The sequence below is a fragment of the Rattus rattus genome, chromosome 3, assembly GCF_011064425.1.
Source record: "Rattus rattus isolate New Zealand chromosome 3, Rrattus_CSIRO_v1, whole genome shotgun sequence".
Lineage (NCBI taxonomy): Eukaryota > Metazoa > Chordata > Mammalia > Rodentia > Muridae > Rattus > Rattus rattus.
In genome coordinates, this window is record NC_046156.1 from 157,802,409 (window position 1) to 157,825,513 (window position 23,105).

The following is a 23,105-nucleotide window of genomic DNA, read 5'->3' on the forward strand; positions in this document are numbered from 1 at the left end:
TATAAAGAAAATGGACGGTGGGGGAGCTCTAAGAAGACGACAAAGTGGGTAAAACTCTTGCAGCCCAAGCATGAGGACCACGAGTCCAGAAACCCAGAACTCATAAGAAGTTGGATGTGGTCACATACATGGTCAACAAACAGAGCTTAGGGTTGGAGAGGGCAGAGACAGAATGATCCCTGGGGGTTGCTCGCCACCCATCCTTTTTTTTGGAAAAAAAAAAAAAAGGCAAGTTCTAGATACAGTGAGAGGTCCTATCTCATGGAAATAAAGCAGGGGCAATAAAGAGTCTACACCTGACATCTACTTCTGGCAGGCATATATTTGTGCACATATGTGTGTGTGTATGTGTGTGTGTGTGTGTGTGTATGTGTGTGTGTGTGCATATATATAAACGACTAGAAATTTGGTTGATTTTTGGGTGAGTTATAAAAAAGAGATATTTATTTTAGCTCACAGATCTGTCTTTAAAAGGAAACCACACAACAGTTGGACTAAAGAGAAATCTGAAACATAATCCCATCAATAAAGTCTGATACAATGAAAGGGCATCAAGGCCATCTGACTCACAAATGTGAAAGAGAGCATTAATCAGAAACAATACAATATTAAGAAGCTCTAAACATGATGGGGCCCTGAGGAGGAATTGAAGACTTCTGTTAAAACCTTCAGAGGGGCCTCATTAAAAGAAAGAATGAGAAAGTGTGTGTAAGAGACATAACCTCCATAAGAGGGATGTGTTGGTTTGAATGAAAATGACCCACACAGGCTCATAGTTTTTGAATACTTGGTTCCAGTTGATGGAACTGTTTGGGAAGGATTAGAAGGTGTGGTCTCGCTAAGAGAGATACATCACTTGGGGGGAATGCTTCGAGGTTTCAAACGCCCACATTTCTCCCGGTTCTCTCTGCCCGGTGCTCGTAGCCAGAGGTATTTGTGGATATGAGCTAGTGCTCCAGCAGCAGGCCTGCCAGCTTGCCTGCAGAAGGCAGGACCCCTACCATAAAGGTCATGGATTCTAACATTCTGGAACCCTAAGCTCCAAGCTAAAGATTTTCTCTTACAAGTTGCTTGTGTGTGGCATTTGAATCATCCATTGAGAAGTAACTAAGAATGGAAGGAGGAGGACCCTCTGCAGAGAGCAGCCTTAGTCTGCAGATCAGATCCATGAGCAGTCTTCCTGAGGAGTCTAATGCCAGAGCAAAGAGAAGAGCTGACTTTCACAGCCTTTCAGGAGTGTCAGCAAGTTTCACATCGCACAAGGTACATGACAAGGAGCATGGAACTCAAAAAGGTCAACAAACTGAAGGGCCCAAATGAGAACACCTTAATCCCACTAGGGAGGGAGAAGAAAGCAATTGTAAGTGGGGAGGGAGGGAGGGAGGGATCTGGTTGGGAGAGGGAAAGGGGCAGAGAGAAGGGAACATGATCTGGTATTGGGTGGGGGGAAAGGACTGAAGCCCTGAGGGCCAGCAGAAAGAAAAAAACAGGTGATCTCAGGAGGTAGGAAGTTGGGAAGACTCTCTAGAATGTACCAGAGATCTGGGGGGTGAGATACTCTCGGGACTCAAAGGGAGGGACCCTAGATGAAAGGCCCTACAGTAAGGTGAGGGAACTTGTAGGGCCCACCTCCAGTAGAAAGACACGGCATCAAGTGAGGGATAGGTTTGCCACAGTCAAAACTCTGACCCATAATTGTTCTTGTCTGAAAGAACTGTGGGACAGAAGTGGAGAAAAGCCTAAGGAAAAGGAGGTCCAGCAACAGGGCCAAAGCAGGATCCAGCTCAAGGGGAGGCCCCGAGGCCTGACACTATTACTGAGGCTATGGAGTACTCACAAAAAAGGGACCTTCCATGACTGCCCTCTAAATGACCCAACAAGCAGCTGACAGAGTCAGATGCAGATATCTGCACCCAAACAATGGACAGAAGCTGCTGCCCGCTCTGGTTGAAAAGCTTAGGGAAAAGCTGGAAGAAGCTGAGGAGGAGAGTAACCCTGTGGGAAGACCAGGAGTCTCACCTAACCTGGACCACTGAGATCTGCAAATTGTTCTAAGATTTTCGAGACCAGGGCCATCAAGAAAAACATCATACCCTTTCGTTACTAACAATTTGCATCTCTAAATTGTTCCTAAGACTGATGGTCATTTCTAATAATCTACATTTCTAAGGTCTTTCCAAGGGCGGTGATTGAATCATTGACCTGCTCCAGCAGCAATGCTTGAAGATCAAGCACTGTTACCATTAGTGCCAATGAGGGGCTGGCAGGCCCCTTAGAGTTCTCAGACAATTCATAGATTGAGGGCTGCACTGTGAGGGCAGCAAGCAGAGCAAAACTTCATGACAGCATGAAGTCCTCAGGACCCAAGGTCTTCTCTGAGGCACACCCATGGGTGTGCTAACCAGGTTCTGAGCCCATGAGTTCTGTCACTGCGTTGCAGCTCCTCTTGCACAGCCCCAGCATCCATCAAACACTGCTTCCATGATGTGGCTTCTACGTAGATCGATGCTCTTTTCCCCAGCCCCTTCCAGTTGACCTCGGCTGTATATGAACATGACTGAAGCTCTAGTCTTCAGAAGGGAGGACCATATAAGGACTGCCGAGGCACTGTTCGTTATAGAGACTAAATTCAATAGTGGGCATGCAGGCTCTTTAAAAAATTAGCAGTCTGCACAGTTGACAAATATTCTTTAACCAGATGGTTAGTTACCTCTTTAGCTGTGAGACAGTATCTGGTCTGAAATTCTTGGTTCCTGTATCTCGGTATCCTAAATGCTGAGAGTACAGGTGTGTACCACTGTGCTTTCAGCTAAAGTAAAGGACGTCAAGTATTTGGAACTGTCAGTAGCCTTCAGGAGCTTCCTTTACTCCTGCACAACAGGAGAGAACGGCACCACCCACCTCCAGTGCACAGTCAGGCGTTTGGACTGAGGGTGTCTTTCCTTCACGTCATTAATCACTTTCATGTCCTCTTCATCCAACAGCCAACTGAGCATCCTCAGCCTGGTGAGGCTGGGCAGTCGGGACACACACTGACCCAGAGCCTTGACGGTGCTGGCCTGAACTTGGATGCATTCTGGGATATGCCTGCAGATGTTCAGCTCTTGCAAGTTTGGCAGGTTGTCCAGGGCTTGAAAGAAATTTCTGTATCCTTCCTCAGTAATCTTGTGATTCATTGAAAGATCTAAGTTCTCGAGTTTCTGGAAACCTCCGCTAGTTGCCACCCTGGCTGGAAAACAAAACACTCATGAAAACAGAATCCTGAGGGTGTCAGTAATGCTGCCAAGTTATTGGAACTACTCCCAAACCCCAACAATGAAAATGGTACATGCTCTACACGATGTTTTAGAGATCAGGTTTTGAAAGCACCAAGCAGCTGCCTGATTGATAGGAAACCTCCCGGCCAAACAGAAAGGGAGAAGCAGACAGCAGGAAGCCAAGCACAGAGAGTTGCAGCTGTCTAGGCAATGTGGACTTCTCTTCTGTCTCATGGAAGGACATATGTCAAGGCAGAGACAGCTATGGACCAGGGTTAGTGCAGGGAACTGAGAAATTGTGGCATCAGTGTCTCCTTTGTGCAGAGAAGGGAAGGTGACCGTCCTAAAAGCTTGTCCTCACACAGAGTCCTCCATCTATAGCTCAGAAGGGACTCCCAGTTACTGAGAGCAGGGCTCTGAAGAAAACGGAGCCAGGCTCATGGTGACTTTGGAAATGAACACCTAGTAGGGCTTTGGTTTTGTTTTTCACTATCTGACCACTTTTGTCTACTATGGGGAAGGCTAGGGTAGATTTTACTCAGAATCATGTTGTAGCTTGAGTGTAAAGACAGAGGCCCTAAGAAAGTGTTTCTTCTGTGTCCTGAATAAGGATCTTCTGTGACAGTCAGGAGGTTTTCTTCATTCCCTGAATGAATGCGCTTCTGAGAGGATCAGAGAACAGCTCAGCCCTCCCCACCCATGGCCTGCTGTCCCCTGCTTTTCTTGATTCTGCACATCGCATTATGTCATCATCTGATGCTCTGGTGTGTGTAAGTGCAGTTGCCTGGCAGTAAAATTGAAACGTTGGCCAAGAGTAAGCGGTCAGTTGTCTGTGGACAGACGGACACTGTTCCCACACTGAGATGGCTCAGCAGGTGAGGGCAGCTTCTGGACAAGCCTGAGGACCTGGGTTATTCTTGGAACAACGCATGCATTCTCTTCCCCTCCCTCCCTCCCTCTCTCCCTCTCCCTCTTCCTCTCCTTCCCTTTCTCTCTCTCTGTCTCTCTGCTCTCTCTTTCTCTGTGTGTGTGTGTCTGTCTGTCTTTCTCTCTCTCTCTCTCTCTCTCTCTCACACACACACACACACACACACACACACACACACACACACACACACACCCTAATTTGACAAATATAAAAGACACTGACCCTCCCCATCAGACCAGGATGAATCTGCACGTGCAGAAGACCTGAGAGGAAGCAGGTGAAGGCAGCTCCACGAATGCCACAGCTTCCACACAGGGAACCCTGTTCTCAGAGGGAAACTCACCAACTTCAGTCACACTGTCATCGTCCAAGACCTGGTGAAAGGCGAGAACTCGGAGACAGGGTAGCTGCAGACACTGTTGGACAATCAGTTTGACCACTTGGTGGATCCCGTCCCCCTTGGGAAGGAGCAGTTCCTCCAGCTTCCTGAGAGAACCCAGAGCCTGGGCTGTGGGAGACACAAGGAAGCCATCCTCGGGAGTTGCTCCATCATGAGAGCCAATGACTTACACACTCTGTAGTGTAGGAGGCAACACCTAGCCGAGGCCCCCCCTCATCCCTGTCCTCTCCAAGGGCAAGAGAAGGAATCAGCAGCTCCCTGCTGCCCTCTAACACTGCTTCCTCCATCTTCCCCCAACCTGTCTCTTCGCTCCAAGCTGCCTCTCCATCTCCAGTTTGCCTTGTACACAGAGGCCTGGAGGACAATTCATTCTCCTAACTGCCCAATGCTTTCACCCCCTTCCTTGCCCTCCCATCCTCATCCATCACGGCAGGCAGGGGTCCATTCTGAGGAGAGCCACCCTCCTCAGTAAAGCATGGCCCACCACACTGAGAGCTTCCCACCACCTATCCTCAGCATGACATTCTGTAGATCACATGATCACTATCTGAGAGAGAGAAGAGAAGAGAAGAGAAGAGAAGAGGAGAGGAGAGGAGAGGAGAGGAGAAGAGAAGAGAAGAGAAGAGAAGAGAAGAGAAGAGAAGAGAAGAGAAGAAGGGAGAGGGAGGGGAAGAGAGAGGGGGAGAGAGCGAGCACCTGTGTTTGCCTTCTTCTTCATGTGAAAGCAAAGAAAACTCCATTGACAGCAACTCTACTGTGCCTGTCATGAGAGCTCAGCTCTGGGTCTTGCTCTTGCCACATCTGTTCAAATGAGCAAGTCAGATGTGAAGCCAATCACAACAGGTACAGTCACCAGTGGGCACATGAGTATGCACAGGGAGATCATTAAACTGAGTTTACTGGATCACCTGTTTGTCTTGGCAGTTCTGAGACAGTCTCAGCCCATTGTCAGAATGGCTAGAAGTCCATCCTCCTGCCTCATCCTCCCAGGATCAGAGGCCTGTTTCAACTCTCAGCCTCTACGTGATCTTTCATGAGCTGGTTACTTCTCACTCTAAGAAATCAGACTAGTTCTATGTACAGAAAACTGTTCTCAACCTTAATAAGCAGGAACATCTGAGCATTTGTGTTCATTTCTACAAGTATGCTTTCCAGTCTCTCAGGTGATTGTGCTGAGGACCGTGTGTCTATGTGAGTGGAGATTAGTATGACTGTTAAGCTATTTAGAACTCTGTGTTTGTGGGTCAGAGCAGGTGGGACAGCTCAGGAGTAAAGGCATCTGCAGCCACGCCTGGTGACCTGAGTTAGATACCAGGAGTCCAAATACAGGAAAAAGAACTGATTCCCGGAGGTATGGTAGCCTGTTCCTGTTCTGTAGCTTTTCTGTTTATGATCCGTACCCATCCCAGGGGTTAGGCTGGTGGGACTCCCTTGGGGATGGTGCTGTAGCTGGGGTTAGTGGTAAGGGAGGAGGAGAAGTGCATACCAGGCGGGTCGGAAAGCCCTCGATCAAACCAGCGCCCCAGGGGCGGCACTAAGGATGGTCCAACATTTGACATACCATTGTAGGCTTACCTACAGTATATCCTCTAACAAAACTAGGCAGTCTCTAATCCCTGGCAATAGGATTGTTTACCTTTACACCAAGAAGGTTGGGAAAGCACTTAAATCCGCATGTGGCGCATGCCCAGGCAGACTGCGGGGGGTTCATGCTGTGAGACCCAAAGTCCTTATGAGATTGTCTAAGACAAAGAGGCACGTCAGCAGAGCCTATGGTGGCTCCATGTGCACCCAGTGTGTCCGTGGCAGGATCAAGCAAGCTTTCCTTATTGAGGAGCAGAAAATCGTTGTGAAAGAGTTGAAGGCACAAGCACAGAATGAGAAAGCAAAATAAAAATGCAACTGTTTTAAGTAATAAAAATCAAGACTTGGTCAAAAAAAAACAGAACTGATTCCCACACGTTGTCCTCTGACTGACACATGCACAGAACTGCTACACACAAACACATACAGTAGACACACAAAGTACACAGAAATCTGCGAGCAAATCAGTAAGTTCCTGCTGTTTGAACATACTGACTTGTCTGTTTACTTTCCCCACAAACAAAATGAAACACACACACACACACTCACACACAGAGAGGGATGGATGGAAAGAGAGAGAGAGAGAGAGAGAGAGAGAGAGAGAGAGAGAATGTGTTGTAGTCTAAAGGGAAGATAAACAGTGGAATTCATAATCATGTCTTAAATCAAAAAATATTTAAATATTTTATACTCATTATTTTGTTCAATCTGAGTTATACTGTTTTCTTAACCAGAAATAGAAGTTCATATACATACATGCCCACACACACATACCCACACACACATATACATGCATGTATACATGTATATATATATGTATGTATATATATGTGTGTGTGTGTGTGTGTGTGTGTGTGTGTGTGCGAGTGTATGAGTGTGTGTGTGTGTACATATATGTATATGTATTCCAGAAGTCTTTGAAACAAAAACTACATATCATTTTGGAGTTGATGTGGAATTTTATTGTGACACAGTGTCATTATGACCAAATTTTCTAAGAAGTCAGTGAGTCAGAGAAATCTGCATTTAATGAGATTAAACATGAGGATATGTAGGAACTGCAATAATGGCACTGGGGAGTGGGTCATCATGGTGTCCTCCAAAGGACCAGCATGGCTGATGCATGACCCTCTGTATGGGCACATTCCATCAAACACGGGCTCCATTTTTAAACATTGTGTTTGTACCAAACATGTACTGAGGCTTCCCCATCTTTGTTATTCCCAGAACAACATAGTGTTTACATTACATTGTTTACATAGCATTTACATTACATTGGGCATTATAGGTAATGGAGAAATGGTTTAAAGTACATGGAGGATGTACGGGTCAGGAGCAAACTCTACTGTACCATTTCATATCATAATGGATCTTCTAGTGTTTCCAGCAGCAGTAGGCCCTGGACCCGACTGTCATAGATGTCAAGGGACAACTGCACTCAGCTTGCTTAGTTATAGGTTCCCAGGAGAAGGAGGAGGATGAGGAAAGAAGACTTAAGACACTGATCTATAAACTTACCAAACTTTTCTGATGTTTCCTTATCTGGGAAATGTTGGTCTTTAAGATTCAATATCTTCAGAGAAACAAAATTTGGCAAAATATTGACTAGGAAATGGAAAAGAAAATTGAGTTAGGTCAGATACATTTCCTATAACAAGGAGAAATTAAAAAATGGTGAAAAATGATATAACATTCAGAATGAATCACTATAACTAAATAGAGGACAGAACTCTGCAAGTGAAATGTTAAAACTGTAGTTTATGATAAAATTATAGTTTACTAACTGTAGCTCATTCATTGTTATGAGAGCTTCACTGAGGATCAGGTGTCCTCACTATTCCCACAAGATCAGTGGTATTTAATTCACAAGTATGTAATGTCTTTGTAAACAGAAGCATCTGGAATCAAGGCTGTACAATTCTTACCAAAGGGCACGGCTTCAAAGCATCGCCCAGAAAACTCAATCTCTCTGAGTTTCTTGCAGGAAGCAAGCGCAGCCATGAGAGACTCACAGTTTGAAAGGAAATCACATTTCAGATGGAAATCATGCAGATTTGGAGAGTTCTGAATCAATTTAACTGGAAAAGAGGAAGGATGTTTAGGAATTAAAGAAGGCCACAAATTCCTGTCAAAGGTGAACCTTCAATCCATGAGCTGCAGCCACACTGGTTAAACAGGCAGTGACACAATATCTAGAGGTCAGACTACACTGGGCTTATGCTCTGCTTCTGCAACTGGCTAGTGAGCAGATGAACTAGGACAAGTTCCTGCCCATCTCTGGATCAAGTTTCTGTTTCGTATTTCACCTTCAGTGTCAGCATTGTAACATCTCTGTGCACACTGTGTAAGGATCCTTCATTATTTTCACTGGATGAAAACCCCAGACTCAGATAGTATGCAAAAACAAAGGGCATTTATTCTACAGAAACAACTAGCATGCTAAGGTCACCATTGTCTTAGATGGCAATGCAGGCAAAACCTTCAAACCCCTTTATAACAGAACTACTTAATTCCTTCTGAGAAAACAACAGACTTCTAAAACCTACAGCACATTCCAAAAGGTTATAAGAACCATTAACCAATGGGCATCAGATCTCTACCACAGGTGCAAAGACAGGAGATAAAATATTGACTTAATCTATACAAAACTTCAAGGACATCTCAGTTATGATTTTCAACTTTCCATGAGCCTGTAAACTAGTAACAAATGATGAATGTTTAGCCAAATAATTACTCCTAGTGGGTATGCATGTAGACATTCTCTATAATAAAACTCTTATTCAACTTATGACCTGAATTTATGTGCAAACTCCTAGTGAACTGTTTACCATGTGATCACACAATCTGAAAGTCTTAGGAGTGTTAAGAGCGAGAGACAGGAGTCCTTCCCCTTCTCCTCCTGAGACTTAGAGCTGCTCAATTCTCAGTTGAGATAGAACAAAGGCTGCTTTACCTGGCCTCCCAAGGTTTTGCTATAAGATGCTAAAAAGGAGATTTCAGCTTCTTGCCCCAAAGCAACCCAGTCAGGTAGATCAGCTGCAGAAGCAAAGTACCTTACACTTAGGATGGATAGCAAATGGTTTATGGCCTAGTTTCTGAGTGGAGAAAAAAATGGAATGAAAAGAACTCTTCAATTATACTGACACATCAGGAATTCTGGGCAGAGTAACATAAAAGAGTAACTCTGAAGCACAACTTAAAAATGTGTAAATTTATTTTGTCTATGTGCATGTGGTATGGAGGGACCATCCATGTGCTGCAGCACATACGGAGAAGTCAGGGGGAAACTGGGAGCACTTGCTATTTCCTTCCACCATATGAACCGGTGGCATTGGAGTTGTCAGGGTTAACAACTACCTTTACCTGCTGATTCATCTTACCTACCTTCAAAATTATTTTATTTGCTTGCTTTTGCTTCTTTTCAGACAGCGACTCATACCGTATCGCAGACTAGCCTGGAAATAATTACATTTGCAGAGCTAGGCTGGCTTTGATGTTGTGACGGTCCTCCTGCCTAAGCCTCCCAAATTTGGGGATTACAGGTATGAGCCACCATGCCCTACTCTAGTGACGTTCTAGCATGCAAATCTGCCATACCTGTTCCAGGTTTACATTTCTGTGGTATTCAATGTTTTTAAAAATTAAGGGTCTTTAGTCGTTTTGCTAAATGGCATGTTCTTTGAAGATAGCTGCACAGCTATCTCTCAACCTGAGGCTGGGGTGAAGAGAGAGGATAGAAAGGTCCCAGACTGCCTGCTTGGATCTTCACACCAACTCAAAACCAGAGACTCCCTTTGTAAACTCTGTAAACACTCAAGGCAATAAAATGGCCAAGCCTCACCCTAAAATTAAAAAGTGCACCAATCCCTGAGCTTGCCCCTGTGTTCAGGCCACACAATCCCTCCAATCCCAAGCCTCCCAGGAAACCCCAGTCTCCCACACCACCAAGAAATGCTATATAAAGTCTCTGTTCTCATCTAAGTAGAGGCAGCCACTCTCCTGTGGATTTCCCTCTCAATAAATCTCTTGTGTGAGGTTTGTTGTACACAGTGACTTTATGGTATTTCTTGGCTCCAGATTGCCAGGATGGCATTCAGAGTAAAGCAGGGCTTTCTCTGGGGAAACCTCTGCCAAAGCAGCAGAGCTGCAACACTTGCATTAGGGAATCTCCAGGCTGCTAGAGCAGAACTTTTGTAGAGGAAAGTCTTTCACTTCAGAGCTGCAACATATGCACTGCTCCCAGTCGGATTCCTTCTCCCTGAGCAGGCGGATCTGCATGTGTGGCTAACACGGCAGCAGAAGAGAACTCCTCACACTGCTGTGGAGAGGAAGGGTTCAGAGTGCACAGCTCAGGCTGCGCAGTCAGATCTGCTGTTTGAAGAGACATTTTCACAGATGGATAGACCTGAGCCGTCAAGGTTCCCCCAGTTGAAGATCAGCAATGATCATCGCACTGTCTCTCACACAGTGAGTCTGAGGACTGAGCTAGTATCTGCAAAGGGCTCAGATCAGTTCCTGACGCGTTAAAGACTCGAGTTACAAATAAATCTCTGCCCTCCTAAAGATTAAGAGCACCGATCCCATCGCTTCCCATGGACACAGTTCACGATGTCAGGCCCAGAGACGCTTTAACTGACGATGATTGACGGCTCTAACAATTACTAGCCAAGTAGCTTTTCCATCTCACACGTGAACTGGAGATCCAAGCACTGTCCTTACCTAGTTTGGAGAGGTCAGACTCCGTGGAGGTTTGGATGATCAGCTTCTCCATGTGATGGAGGTTTGGGAACTCTCCCGGAAGGACTGAGAGCACGTCCTGGGTGCCATTTATTCTTGCAGACAGTTCTTTCAGGCCCAGGAACTTGTCCAAGTTAGGGAAGAGCTGATCTGGAAGGTAGTGCATAGTTTCCATCACTCAAGAGCTCCAAGTGCAAGTTCTCAAGGTGCTGTGATCGTCAGCCATATTCATGCTCTCAAGATGGAGCTCTCTGACATCCTAACATCTGTGTAGAAGCACATCCATGAAGACACTGCCAGCTGCAGCATCTGCTGATCATGGAGGGTCTCAAGGGAAGCCCTGTGCTGGTCTCTGGACTCACAAAACTAAATAAGACATCTCCACAACCAACCATGTGGCAACTGAAAACAACTGTTTTTGCACATACAAAACTCCTACCTTAGACTTATATAAAAATGTAAGTCAGAACCTCTCCTGCAAACCTGCACATCCTCTTCCAACATCTATCCAGGTAAGTCTGCCATCCCCAGGCCCCTAGATCTAGCCTTGGTCCGACATCCAATGTCTGGGTCTGGTCCAGCCTCTTCTGCCTGTGTCACTATCAACCACTAGGTTTGTGCCATGACCCAGTCTACCTCCCGACCTGGCCCTAACCTTTAGGACACTCCCACAACACATCAAGCTTCTCTATCCAGTCAGGTCCTACACATCCTTCTCCAGGGTCTAGGTGGGTGAGTGTGCTTGATCCTTCCCACCTCCACCAAAACAATTTCCATATACCCCCAACTCCAAGCTTATAACAGAATGTAAGCCTTGCGCACCAGCTCAGCCTCCTGGGTCCACCTGAGCCATAACAACCTCTAGGCCCAATCCAACCATCACAAGTGTAATGCTGATGCAGTGAAAAAGAACATCAAGATTTTGAAAATAAGATTCAATAAAGAGCTAGAAACACTGAGGAGGATGCAAGCGAGATGTATGTGAGAATGGAAAGCCAATAGCTCTACTAGAAAACTCAAAGCCTTTCAAGTAGAACGAATCTAGCGGAAGACAGAACAAGAGGATGGAAATAAAGTGGAGGATTTAGATGAAATAAGCAATGACGTGGGGTGGAGTGGGGGGCACATGGGAAATAGATATGCAGGAAGTGTGGGACACAGAGAAACGACCAAACCTTTAGATTTTAGGAGTAGATGAGGGAGAAGAATCCAAGGTCAATGAGATAGATCAGCTCTCCAACAAGATCATAGAAGAACACCTACCCACAGCAAGATAAATCCACAAAGTGGATATAGGGAGAACAAAAAACCACCAAATAGAACCAGAAAAGAAACTCTTCATGCATATTGCAACTAAGTATAATCTAAGAAGATACTGAAAGCATCAAGGGGAAAAGGATTTCCCTTTATATGTATGGGACTTGTATAAAGCTGACTTCACGATGGAAACTCTGAATACCATAAGAACCTGAGCAAGGCATTCCTAGTCCTAAAAACCACAACAGACAACCTAGACTTATATGCTGAGCAAAACTATCTGTCACACATGAGTTGCGAAAATCCTCTAATATAAACAGTGTTAAAAATGTTATCCACTTCCTCTCCCACTGAGTCCAGACAAGGCAGCCCAGCTAGAAGGATATATCCCACACACAGGCATCAGTTTTGGGGATGGCGCCCGTTCCAGTTGTTCAGGACCCACATGAAGGCCAAGCCGCACATCTGCTATATATGTGTGGGGAGACCTAGGGGGAGAAGGGGAGGGGTATGGAGGAAGGATTGTGGGAGGGGTGACCAGGAGGGAGACAGTGAGTAGGATGTAAAGTAAATTAGTAGAAAATAAAATTATATTTTAAAATTTATCCAACAAACCTAGCCTAAAGAAAATAAGAAGGAATATTTCAGGCTAAAGAGAGAGGTGAGCATAGCTTACAGAATGTAGAAAGGCGTTTGAAGGTATATTTGTTCATATACAAAGTACTACTAAGAACACCAGAATCAGCAATACAATGACTGCAATCAACCCACATACTTCTATGATAACTACAAATATTAATGGCCCCAATTATCCATTCAAATGATGCAGGCTGGCTAAATGAATCAAGAAATAAAATCCTACCAGGGAGTAGTGGTGCACACTTTTAATCCCAACACCTGCAAGGCAGAGGCAGGTGGATCTCTGTGAGTTTGAAGCCAGCCTAATCTACAGATCCAGTTTCGGGATATCCAAGGCTACAGAAAGAAACCCAGTCTCAAAAAAACTAAAAATTAATAACAATAACAACAATAATAATAACAACAATAATAATTCATCTATCTGTTGTTTATAAAGCAACACACTTTAAAGATGTGTTTAAAGCACTTATCCAGAATAAAAGGATAGGTCATAATACTCCAATTAAATAAGACTAGGAAGAAAGTAGTAATTGTATCCTAATATCTGACGAAATAGATTTCAAACTAAAACTAAACAAAAGAAATAAAGAAGGATAATTCATTGTAATCAAGAAAACAGCTAGCCAAAAAGACATTACAATGTCAAACATGCATGCACCAAATTCTTGTTCATTCAGTTTCATAAAAGAATACTATTAGAATTACAGACACAGACTAACATCAATCCATTGATATTAGGTGATCTCAATATCCCAGTTTCTCCAAAACATAGGTCATCCGAACAAAAAAGTAAAGAGAGAAATAGCATAATTAAATGACATCATACATCAAATGAACTTAACAGATGCCTACAGAGTATTCCACACAAACACCGAAGAATGTACATTCTGCTAAGCAACCCACAAAAAGTCTCTGAAACAAACCATATCCTAGGAGAGACAGACAGACAGACAGACAGACAGACAAGACACACACACACACACACACACACACACACACACACAGAGGGGTGAATTCAGAAAGATTTAAATAACTCAGTGTACCTTGTGTGATCATAATGCAACAAAACTTAAAAGCAGCACCAAACAAATGTCTAGGAAAAGTTCATGAACATTAAATACATTACTGAATGATGAATTGATGAAGGAACAAATTAAGATGGAAATTAAAAAGATTTCCTATAACCAAAAACACACTACAACACAAAAAAGCCCGTGGGCACATTGCAAACAGTCCTACGAGGAAAATCTATAGCTCTAAGTGCTTACATTAAAAAACCAGAAAATGTAAAATGAATAGCTTAATGACGCAACTCAAACATTTGGAAAAACAAGAATAAATCAGACCCAGAACCAGTCAATGGCAAGAAATAATAAACTCTAAGCAGAAATTAATAAAATAGAAACAAATCAACACCAAGAACCAACGAATAGGAACTGGTTCTTTGGGTTACCCAGTGAGGTAACCCAAACTCAGAAAGACCAATGTTCATGCTCTCTCTTACCTGAGGTTCTTAGCTCAAAACCTCAGATATCCGTATCTAATCTGGACTAACATGTACGGGAAGGTATTCATTCCCTAATTGGTTCTTGAGTGTATCAATAAAGGAGGCGGAAGCCACTTGCTGGGAGCAGGGGGAAAGGTGGGACTTCTGGGTCCCAGGAGCAAGAGAACTGGACTGGAGAGTGGGAATCGGAGCAGCTTTGGAGCGGGAGGGCACAACCACCAGGTCGGTCTTGGGTCACCTACAGTTTGTAGCCTCCAATGCAGGCAGAGGCCAAGAAGAATGGAAGGGGTTAGTTATAAAATAAGGACAGGAAATTCTGCACCCAGCCCTTCAGTTATCTGGCTAGTTTTAAAATATTAAACTGTCTAGTGTTTTCCATTCAGAGCGTTAAGCTGGGCAGGAGGAAAAGGGGGTAGCCAGGGCAGTCATTGGAGGCTTGGAAGAGCTAGCCCAGAGAGATTGAAGGAACGAGCGCAACTGGCAATTGGAAGAGCTGGGTGAGACTGGCTGCGGCTGATCTCGGAGCTTAGTTGGGATCTCCGGCAGAGCTCTCAAGAAACAGCAAGCATGTTTTTAAAATTACACACTACATTAACAGCAGGAAAATAAGACCACTGTGAGGAGAGCAGGAGAGAGAAGAATAGCAATAGAAGCAGAATAGCAGGGTACAAATGATGTGAAAAGGTGAATGGGAAAAAACCGGGAACCGTAGATATGGAGGAGAGGAAGGAGACAAATAGAGAAGTAGAATAGAGGGACTATTAACTACCTACTTAAAAATGTCTATAATACATTTAAGTAATATATAAATCTGTGTATACATGATACATACATACACACACCTACATAAACACAGAGTTTACATGAGATTTTCCCATCTACATTGACAATGCTCCTTCCAAGAGCGATAGGTTATCTAGCCAAAAAACCCAACTCTAGGTATAAGAAACCCTGCTTTGTGTTGTCAGCCAGGGTTGTCTAAGAAGCTCTCAGAACATTATAGACAGCTACTGCTACCCTTGTTTGCCCTCCAGAGGTGAAAGATACCAGGCACTTCAGACCCAGGACCTTAAGATCTGAGCTGGAACTGACCCGAGAGCCTCCTCCCTGAGGACTACCTTTTATTGTACTAGAAAGCACCATGAAGCTTCCACGGGAAGGAAGCAACCAATAATCCTACCCAGCTATGATAGCTATGAATCACAACAATGACCAGCGTGGCAACATAAGCCTAAAGGTATAACAGCAGCATGTATGCCTTAATGGTAACCAACACTCTAAAGTTGACCATAACAGCCACCCAGCAGGAGGGAGATCAAAGCTAACCTAGCTTAACCACTCAAGGCTGGTAAAGTTGTGGATGTTGGAGGAAAATAACCTACAACCACCGCTTTACTCAGCCAGCATAATCCCTAATTATAGTTTACACAAGTAGAGTTCCTCACACTTGTCAAAGAAACTGCTCCTTGCAACAGAGGAAGACCATCACAGAGACCAAAACTGATCGAGATTAAGGATCATTAAGCCCAGCCGTAACTGCTACATCTACAACACAACCTGAAGCTCAGGGATCATTGCGGGGAAGGCGGAGGAAAGATGCTGAGAGCCAGAGAGATAGGAAGCTTTCCATGAGACGGTGTCTTCCAGAAATGTAGGAGAAGCCACACCAAGGTGGCTCAGTAAGGTGGCTGCCTGAACACAACCTGAACAAGATTGACACCAATAGACATGCTGATGTGGACAGGTGAAAGTACAGGAAGCCTCACCCTGACACAAAATACAGACAACTAAGGAAGGACTGCAGAGAGTGGGAGAAGTAGTATTGTCCAGAGAGGAGCACAGTGAGCATGTGTGTGTGTGCATGTGTGTGTCTGTGTGTGTGTGCAACGTGTGTGTGTCCGTGTGTGTGTGTGTGTGTGTGTGTGTGTGTGTGTGTCTAAAATGTGAAAGGTCTTTATGTTTGTGTGTGTCTATGATGTCGTGTGTGTGTGTGTGTGTGTGTGTGTGTGTGTGTGTGTGTGTGTGTGTGTGTGTGTGTGTGTGTGTGTGTGTGTGTGTGTGTCTGTGTGTGTGCATGTCATGTGTGTGTGAGTGTGTGTGTGTGTCTGTGTGTGTGTGCATGTCATGTGTGTGTGAGTGTGTGAGTGTGTGTGTGCGTGTTTTCAGTTTAAGTTGAATAAGAGAGCTGCTAGCTATTGCCAAGTTATATAAGCTACCCCTTCGCCCCCTAGAGTACTATGCCATGCTGGTTGTCATTCTTTGTATTGTGCTTTATGTCATATTTAAGAAGCCACTGTCAACTCAAATAGGGTCATGAAGATTACCTGTTTTCCTCTAAGAGTTCTTAAGGTTTTACTTTTGTAGATGTCACTGATTACACTTTAAGGTATCTTTCTTTGTTTGTACCTGACTCTTAACCTCTTTTAAAAAAAATATTTTTTAGTTTCTGAGATCATAATAAAATCACATCATTTCCCATACTCTATTTCTTCCTTCCACTCCTGTCCACCTACTCCCCCTCTACCTTGCTCTCATTTCTCTTACTTTGAGACAGGATCTCCTGTATCCCAGTCTGCCTTTATATTTAGTATGTAGCCCAGGCTGCCCCTGAATTTCTCCTGCCACCACCTACTGTGTGTTGAGATTATGAGCATGAACAGCCCTTCTCAGGTTGTGTAGTCCTGGAAATCCAGCCCAAGATTTGATGGATGTTATATTCTGCCAAATAAGTTACATCCTAAATCCTGCTTGTCTATAACTTTCAGGAAAGCCAATCGAGTCTTCTGGATTCTGTGTGGATATTTATCCTGACATTTTTACTTTCCCTCACCCCCTGAGAATGAGATATGTTGGTGTATGCCTGTACTACAGCACTGGGCATGTAGAGGCAGAAAGATCCAATAACCAGTTGGTGTGCTCTTCCCTGGGGAAGGCTAGTTCCCCCTTTAACAGCATCCTATAGGACTAGTTTCCCGTAGTCCTTCCTGTAGAGTTTAACCCAACATAGGCAAAAGAACATACTATCAAAAAAACAAAACCAGGAAGCACATTTTTTTAAAAACAGGGGGAGTTGGGGATTTAGCTCAGTGGTAGAGCGCTTGCCTAGGAAGCGCAAGGCCCTGGGTTCGGTCCCCAGCTCGAAAAAAAAAAAAGAACCAAAAAAAAAAAAAAAAAAAAAACAGGGAAAGTTTTATTTCATGTTTACCAGAAAATATGCAAAATATATGTAAGTATAAGTGCACATATAAAAATAATTTATGAAGTTATGTCACTTGAGGTGAAAATGCAATGAAAAAATATTTTTAAAAAATCCAAGTGTCAGGTGTAAAAACTTCACATTGTACTCAGGGAAGTTCAAGAGACCCTCAACACAATAGGCTACTACTGTTTCCCTTGATTGCCTCACACACCTTGAGGGCAAGACCCTATTGCTGAAGACACCATGTACTTCAAACTCAGAAATGGGAAGAGTCAAGCTGGAACCGAGCTTGGAAGACTCTTGCCTAGGGATTAACTCTCAGAGTACGCAAAGGTGCCACGCAAGCTGGAAGGAGACAAGCGATTTCCAGTCCTGCTGGCTAGGAAGCCTTTGGCCCACCGTGACCGCCAGCATGGCGTGATAGACACTATGCTATAATAATGGCACTTATGTCTTGGAGGGACCCAACAGCCACCCAATGCAACTTAAGAGTTGCTCAGTAGAAGGGAATTCATGCCTGCTACCATAAAGCTAATGCACTTCATGTGGCTGGTGGAGTCATGGACAGTGGGAGACACTGTTTTGCTAAACAAGTATAATTTCTACCAACACTCTAAATACTTATCCTTATATCCACAGATAAGTAGTGTAGCCGTCAATCTTCATCAAAGGATTCTCTCTCTCTCTCTCTCTCTCTCTCTCTCTCTCTCTGCGTGTGTGTATGTGTGTGTGTGTCTGTGTCTCTCTCCTCTCTCTGTCTCTCTCTCTCTCTCTCTCTCTCTCTCTCTCTCTCTGTGTGTGTCTGTGTCTCTCCTCTCTCTCTCTCTCTCTCTCTCTCTCTCTCTCTCTCTCTCTCTCTCTCTCTCTCTGATTTTTTTGAGACAGGGTTTCAATGTGTAACCCTGGCTGTCTTGGAACTCACTCTGCAGACCATGGGGCCTCAAACCCCCTGGGTTCTGCCTGTCTCTTCCTCCTGAGTATTGGGATTAAAGGTGTGTGCCACCAATGCCTGTCAAAGAAGTTCCTTTTTTGGAAAAGACAAAGACCATCACAGAAATCCACAACTAGACAACATAAAAAGAACAAGATACTCATGTGATGCCCATCTGCAATTGATATATATATATATATATATATATATATATATATATGACTACTTTTACACCTAAACCTCAGGGAACAAGGCAGAATTGGGGACAGGAAGATGGTAGGAATCAGAGGATCATAATGTCTGCCATGAGATAGCGGCTTCCATACATATAACCAGAAAGCTGCACCCATAAACTCAACAATATGGCTGCCTAACTAAGGCCCATACAGTGACAACAGCAGTTAACAAACAACATGGATAGGGAAAACCTCCCAAGATTCCACTCCTAGATGAAATCATGTCAGTAATGTCTGCTGAGAGAGGAAGACTCAGTCTTCTCTGGGGACAGTACCCCCAATAGGTTATCTAACCCCCAAGTGGTCAGCCTAAACACACACATATGGACAACACTCGATGAGACTCGGCAGTGTGTATGTAGATAAGCATTTATATATGTATTTGTATATCTGTTTATAAATACATGGTGTGTATCACTTCTCAGGCTTTTGGCTAAGATCAACTGTAATACCTATGTATGGACACAGTTGACAGGGAGTTGGGGACAATGGGAAGAGTTGAAGGAAGAGAGCATGAGGTAGAAATTTTCTAAGCAAAATACTCATATGTGACGTTTTCAAGAACTAGAATAAAATAATGTAACCGAAAAGCAGAAGCCAAGCAAACAAACAAGGTAGGAAGGAAGGAAAGAAAGAAATGGAAAGATTGAAAGCTCATGGGGCCTCAATCCTACACAAGGAACTACGGGAAACTAGGAGATGCTAATAAACAGAGTAACATCCCTCCCCAGGGAAGAGCACACCGATTGGTTATCTAATTGCACACATACAAGTAGCAATACGCAGACTGAGCGAGCACTTAAGCACTTAGGAATATATACACATATTTAGCATGTATATACATGCATGTATATGTATGTTTGTATGTATCTGTATGAATATTAGGAATATATATCAATAATTAATTTTTAAAGATGCCATAAGTTTGAAAGAGAGCAGGGTGGGGTATGTGGAAAGGCTTGGAGGGAAGAAAGGACAGGAGGAAATAATATAATTATATCTCAACACAAATTATTTTTAAAAGAAAAAGGATGATAGACAAAATGAACAATGATTGGGCATATAGCAGGTTGAGAAGTCAAAGCTCTGCTAATAACAACTACAATATTTTAAAAATCAAATATTTGCAATGACACAAGAATTTAGAAATAAACCGAATGAAGGATAGTAAACTCTGGGAGCCAAAGAGACAGTTCCACAAGTAAGGGCTCCTTTTGCTTGTCAGAGGAACCAATAAGGTTCCCAGCACCCACACGAGGTACCTCACAACAATAGCCACAGGTCCAAAAACTCTGACACTGTTTTCACAGGTCTGAGGGAAACACACACACACACACACACACACACACACACACACACACACACACACACACACACACAGAGAGAGAGAGAGAGAGAGAGTGAAATCAATACTTTTTAAAAGAAATCATTATAAAGATGAAGTCTATCCTGTAAACTGACAAAGATTGCTCAGAAGAAGACATAATATTATTTGCCCATATTAAATATCTTGTATAGAGAAGCTATGTACATGATTCTCCCGAATAACCTTCTGCAGAGTCTACCATTTACCAGTAACAAGCAATCAAACGCCCTTGTAAGGAACTTGAAAGATGAACTACTGGTGGTAATGATTTCCGAGTGTTATATGAGTCGATAGAAATTCATTCTATGACCCAGGGCCTTCCACTGCCCTAAACAGTGAAAGTGTTTCGATCTCTCCCATCTCGAGGTTTCCTTCATCTAAGCTGAGAATGAGAAAACAGTGTCAAGCAGAATGGTCATGGGAGTACACTCAGGGATACCTGGAATCTGGCTTGTTCCTGAGACCTCAAGAGACTGCAGGGCTGACAGGGTGAGAAGCAGCTCCTGTTCTGCTCTGCTGAGCTCCAGCCTGCACATGGAACACTTGGTGACAGAGGTCTTATTCAGCTCCAGAGCTGGGCAGATGCTTTCAAGAAAGCCACTGCTGTTGAATAAATGGAACTCAATGCTCTGTGAGGCTGAGAAGACTTCCATTAGGACCTGGAGCAGTGCCTGGTCTGCCGGACCCATGTTGTTCACTCCAACTTCCAGCCTAGGGATCTTGTAAGGCTTGGGGGACAGTTTCCAATAGCCAGAGTTTATTTTGGGCGGATGCAAGGGGTAATTATTCATAAAACTCTTTATGTTCTCTTCATTTTCAGATAAGTTTTTCCTCCATTCCTTCATTTGTAGGAAGGCAGGTGCATACTCCTGATCTATAGTTGGTGGCTGTAATGTTTCATAACATTTTTCCATGACTGAGTAATCTACAACTGTTGGCATTTTACTTCCATGTATGATGACCCTTAAACTCCCCAACAGTAACAGGCTTTCTGGGTGGTCCCAAAAGTACTGTGAATTCAGGACTTCCAAAGCCAGTGTCCTCCCTCGAAGGAACTGCAAAATAACTGGAGAGCATGCAGCAACTGTGTTACTTTGATAAGCAAAGTTTAGGGCAATGTTCAGTAAACGTTCTGGAAAGAATGAAGAGAAAGATTCAGGAAACAACTGCCACATTTTCTTAATTTCCTGCATTATCCGGGAGGTTTCTGGAGGGTGATTTACAGAATCCTCATTTTCAGACGTGTTCTCCAGGGACTCTTTCTCATCCACCAACTGAAGCAAATGAGATACAACTTTTGGCGCTGCCTTGGATGAAGGATGGCTGGAGAAATACTTCAAAAAATTCTTGTAGGTGGTCATAGCCTTCAGAGGTGAGTTAATTTGTCTCAAATAATGAAATCCCACATCTTGGTCTCCCTGCCTATCTGAACCCAGGAGTTCTGAGAGCCTCATGGCAGCAAGAAACTCTTGGAACAGAGGACTTAAAAACCGGTAGACTGGTCTCAGCCTCTGGGCGGTGAATTTGCTCATCAAGCAGGTGGTGAGCTCTTCATCTTCATCAACTCCTGCCTCTGCGAGGTCATCACTACTGAACTCAAAGCTCGATGAGAAAAGCCCTGTCAAGGCCAGATGCCCACAGGAGGACACGGTGGCCTGGAGAGGCCCAGCTGTAGCTTTGTGCTTTAAGAACAGGTATTGCATATAGGACTTGAAAATGGTCACATCCTGAAAGGGCTGGTCAGATGGATTTTGAAACCAGTCAATGCATACTGCTGCCACAAAGAGGGGGGTTTTGTGAATTCCCTGTAAATCCTCATTCCTTCCAAAATAAACCATAAACTCTAACAGACGTGTTGTATTATGGGAGAAAAACTTGCGTAATACAGAGACAGTATTATAGAAGGGAAACTCTTTGATCTGTAGAACTGTATCTAGGTATGGGCGGATGTCCCTGACCCTGTTGGTATGGACGGCCATCAGTAAGCAGGTCCGTGACAAGTAGTTTTTGGTAATCAGTGTGTCTAGGGCTTGGGGGAGGGAGTCCATCCCACTGTAGTCATCCAACAGGAACAGGACCTGGTGTTGTAAGTGCTGGATGCCGCTGCTCAGGCTCACTTCACTGATGCATCCTCCTGCCTCTAGGAGCTGGGCACAGATGATGTCGGCCAGTCCCTGGTCTGCTCTGATGGAACGAAGGGAGAGGTAGAAGACCAGCTGGAACCTGTTCAACAGGGGACAGCATCCTGATGCCCAGAGGAAAGCTATCCTCTTCAGGAAGGTTGTCTTTCCACTGCCAGCTTCCCCTCCACACACATGACAGAGCTAAGATTGGCGAAGACCTCAGGGATCGTCAGGGCCACTTGCACTGGCCGGCTGACGTGCTTTGAAATGAGGGACACTTCGCAGCCGAGCAAGTGGTCAGTGCCGAGGCTGGAATACGCCTCGGGCAGGTTCATGTGGCGGAAACTGGCTTTGGTGTAGGTGCCTCTCAGCTGCTCACTCAGACTCCTGGCCTCTTGAAACCACTGGGCTTCACTCTGACCCAAGTCTGCGGAGGGAAGAGAGGTACAGGTAGGTATACTTCAAATCTCTCTTATGGCTTTGCTTGTCAGCTAAGGGGACCCTCCTCTACTTCACATGACACCTCCCAGACCTTTTCACAGTATCAGATGATGTTCAAGCCTCCTCCTTGACCTGGGGAAGTGGGCAGTATTCTTAAGAACACTCTGTCACCCTAGTTTCACTTCTAAGCTCTCAGGAGGCCTGCTTGCTGTGCGGTGCCTTTAATGCTGGCTGGTCTGGGTCTGACACAGGGACTCTGTTATTCATCCTGCATTCACTCTCAGGAAGTCCCAGGAATGATCACTCCCTATCCACAGTTCCCTTCGTCAGAGCTCTCTCCTCTCTAGAGGTTCCCTGGACAACCACAAATACACTTTCCTTTCAAATCCTGTGTACAAATACCCATAATCCCATGCTGCTTTCCAGTTCTTACCTGCCACAGAAGAATGAACTGCTACTCCATCCTCATGGTTGCTTTCACTTGTGGTTTCCTTTGAAAG

General features: G+C 44.3%; 2 protein-coding genes across 2 annotated transcripts in view; one reads left to right on the plus strand and one right to left on the minus strand.

Annotated features, from left to right (window-relative positions):
• Window positions 1-2,005: 2,005 nt before the first annotated feature.
• LOC116897088 (baculoviral IAP repeat-containing protein 1a-like) overlaps window positions 2,006-23,105 on the minus strand; it is a 48,618-nt gene continuing 27,518 nt past the window's right edge. Inside the window, 8 exon segments of the mRNA XM_032898725.1 lie at window positions 2,006-3,229; window positions 4,529-4,693; window positions 7,688-7,774; window positions 8,095-8,247; window positions 10,889-11,056; window positions 20,481-22,340; window positions 22,343-22,591; window positions 23,039-23,096. Coding sequence (XP_032754616.1) covers window positions 2,865-3,229; window positions 4,529-4,693; window positions 7,688-7,774; window positions 8,095-8,247; window positions 10,889-11,056; window positions 20,481-22,340; window positions 22,343-22,591; window positions 23,039-23,096 — 3,105 coding nt within the window. The 3' untranslated portion in view covers window positions 2,006-2,864.
• Window positions 6,126-6,479, plus strand: LOC116897087 (60S ribosomal protein L34-like). The gene has a single exon (XM_032898724.1). It carries the CDS (start codon window positions 6,126-6,128, stop codon window positions 6,477-6,479), a length of 354 nt encoding a protein of 117 aa, XP_032754615.1.

What these genes read in the sequence shown, in the direction of transcription:
- LOC116897087 (XM_032898724.1), top strand. Translation starts at nt 6,126, where the DNA reads ATGGTCCAACATTTGACATACCATTGTAGGCTTACCTACAGTATATCC.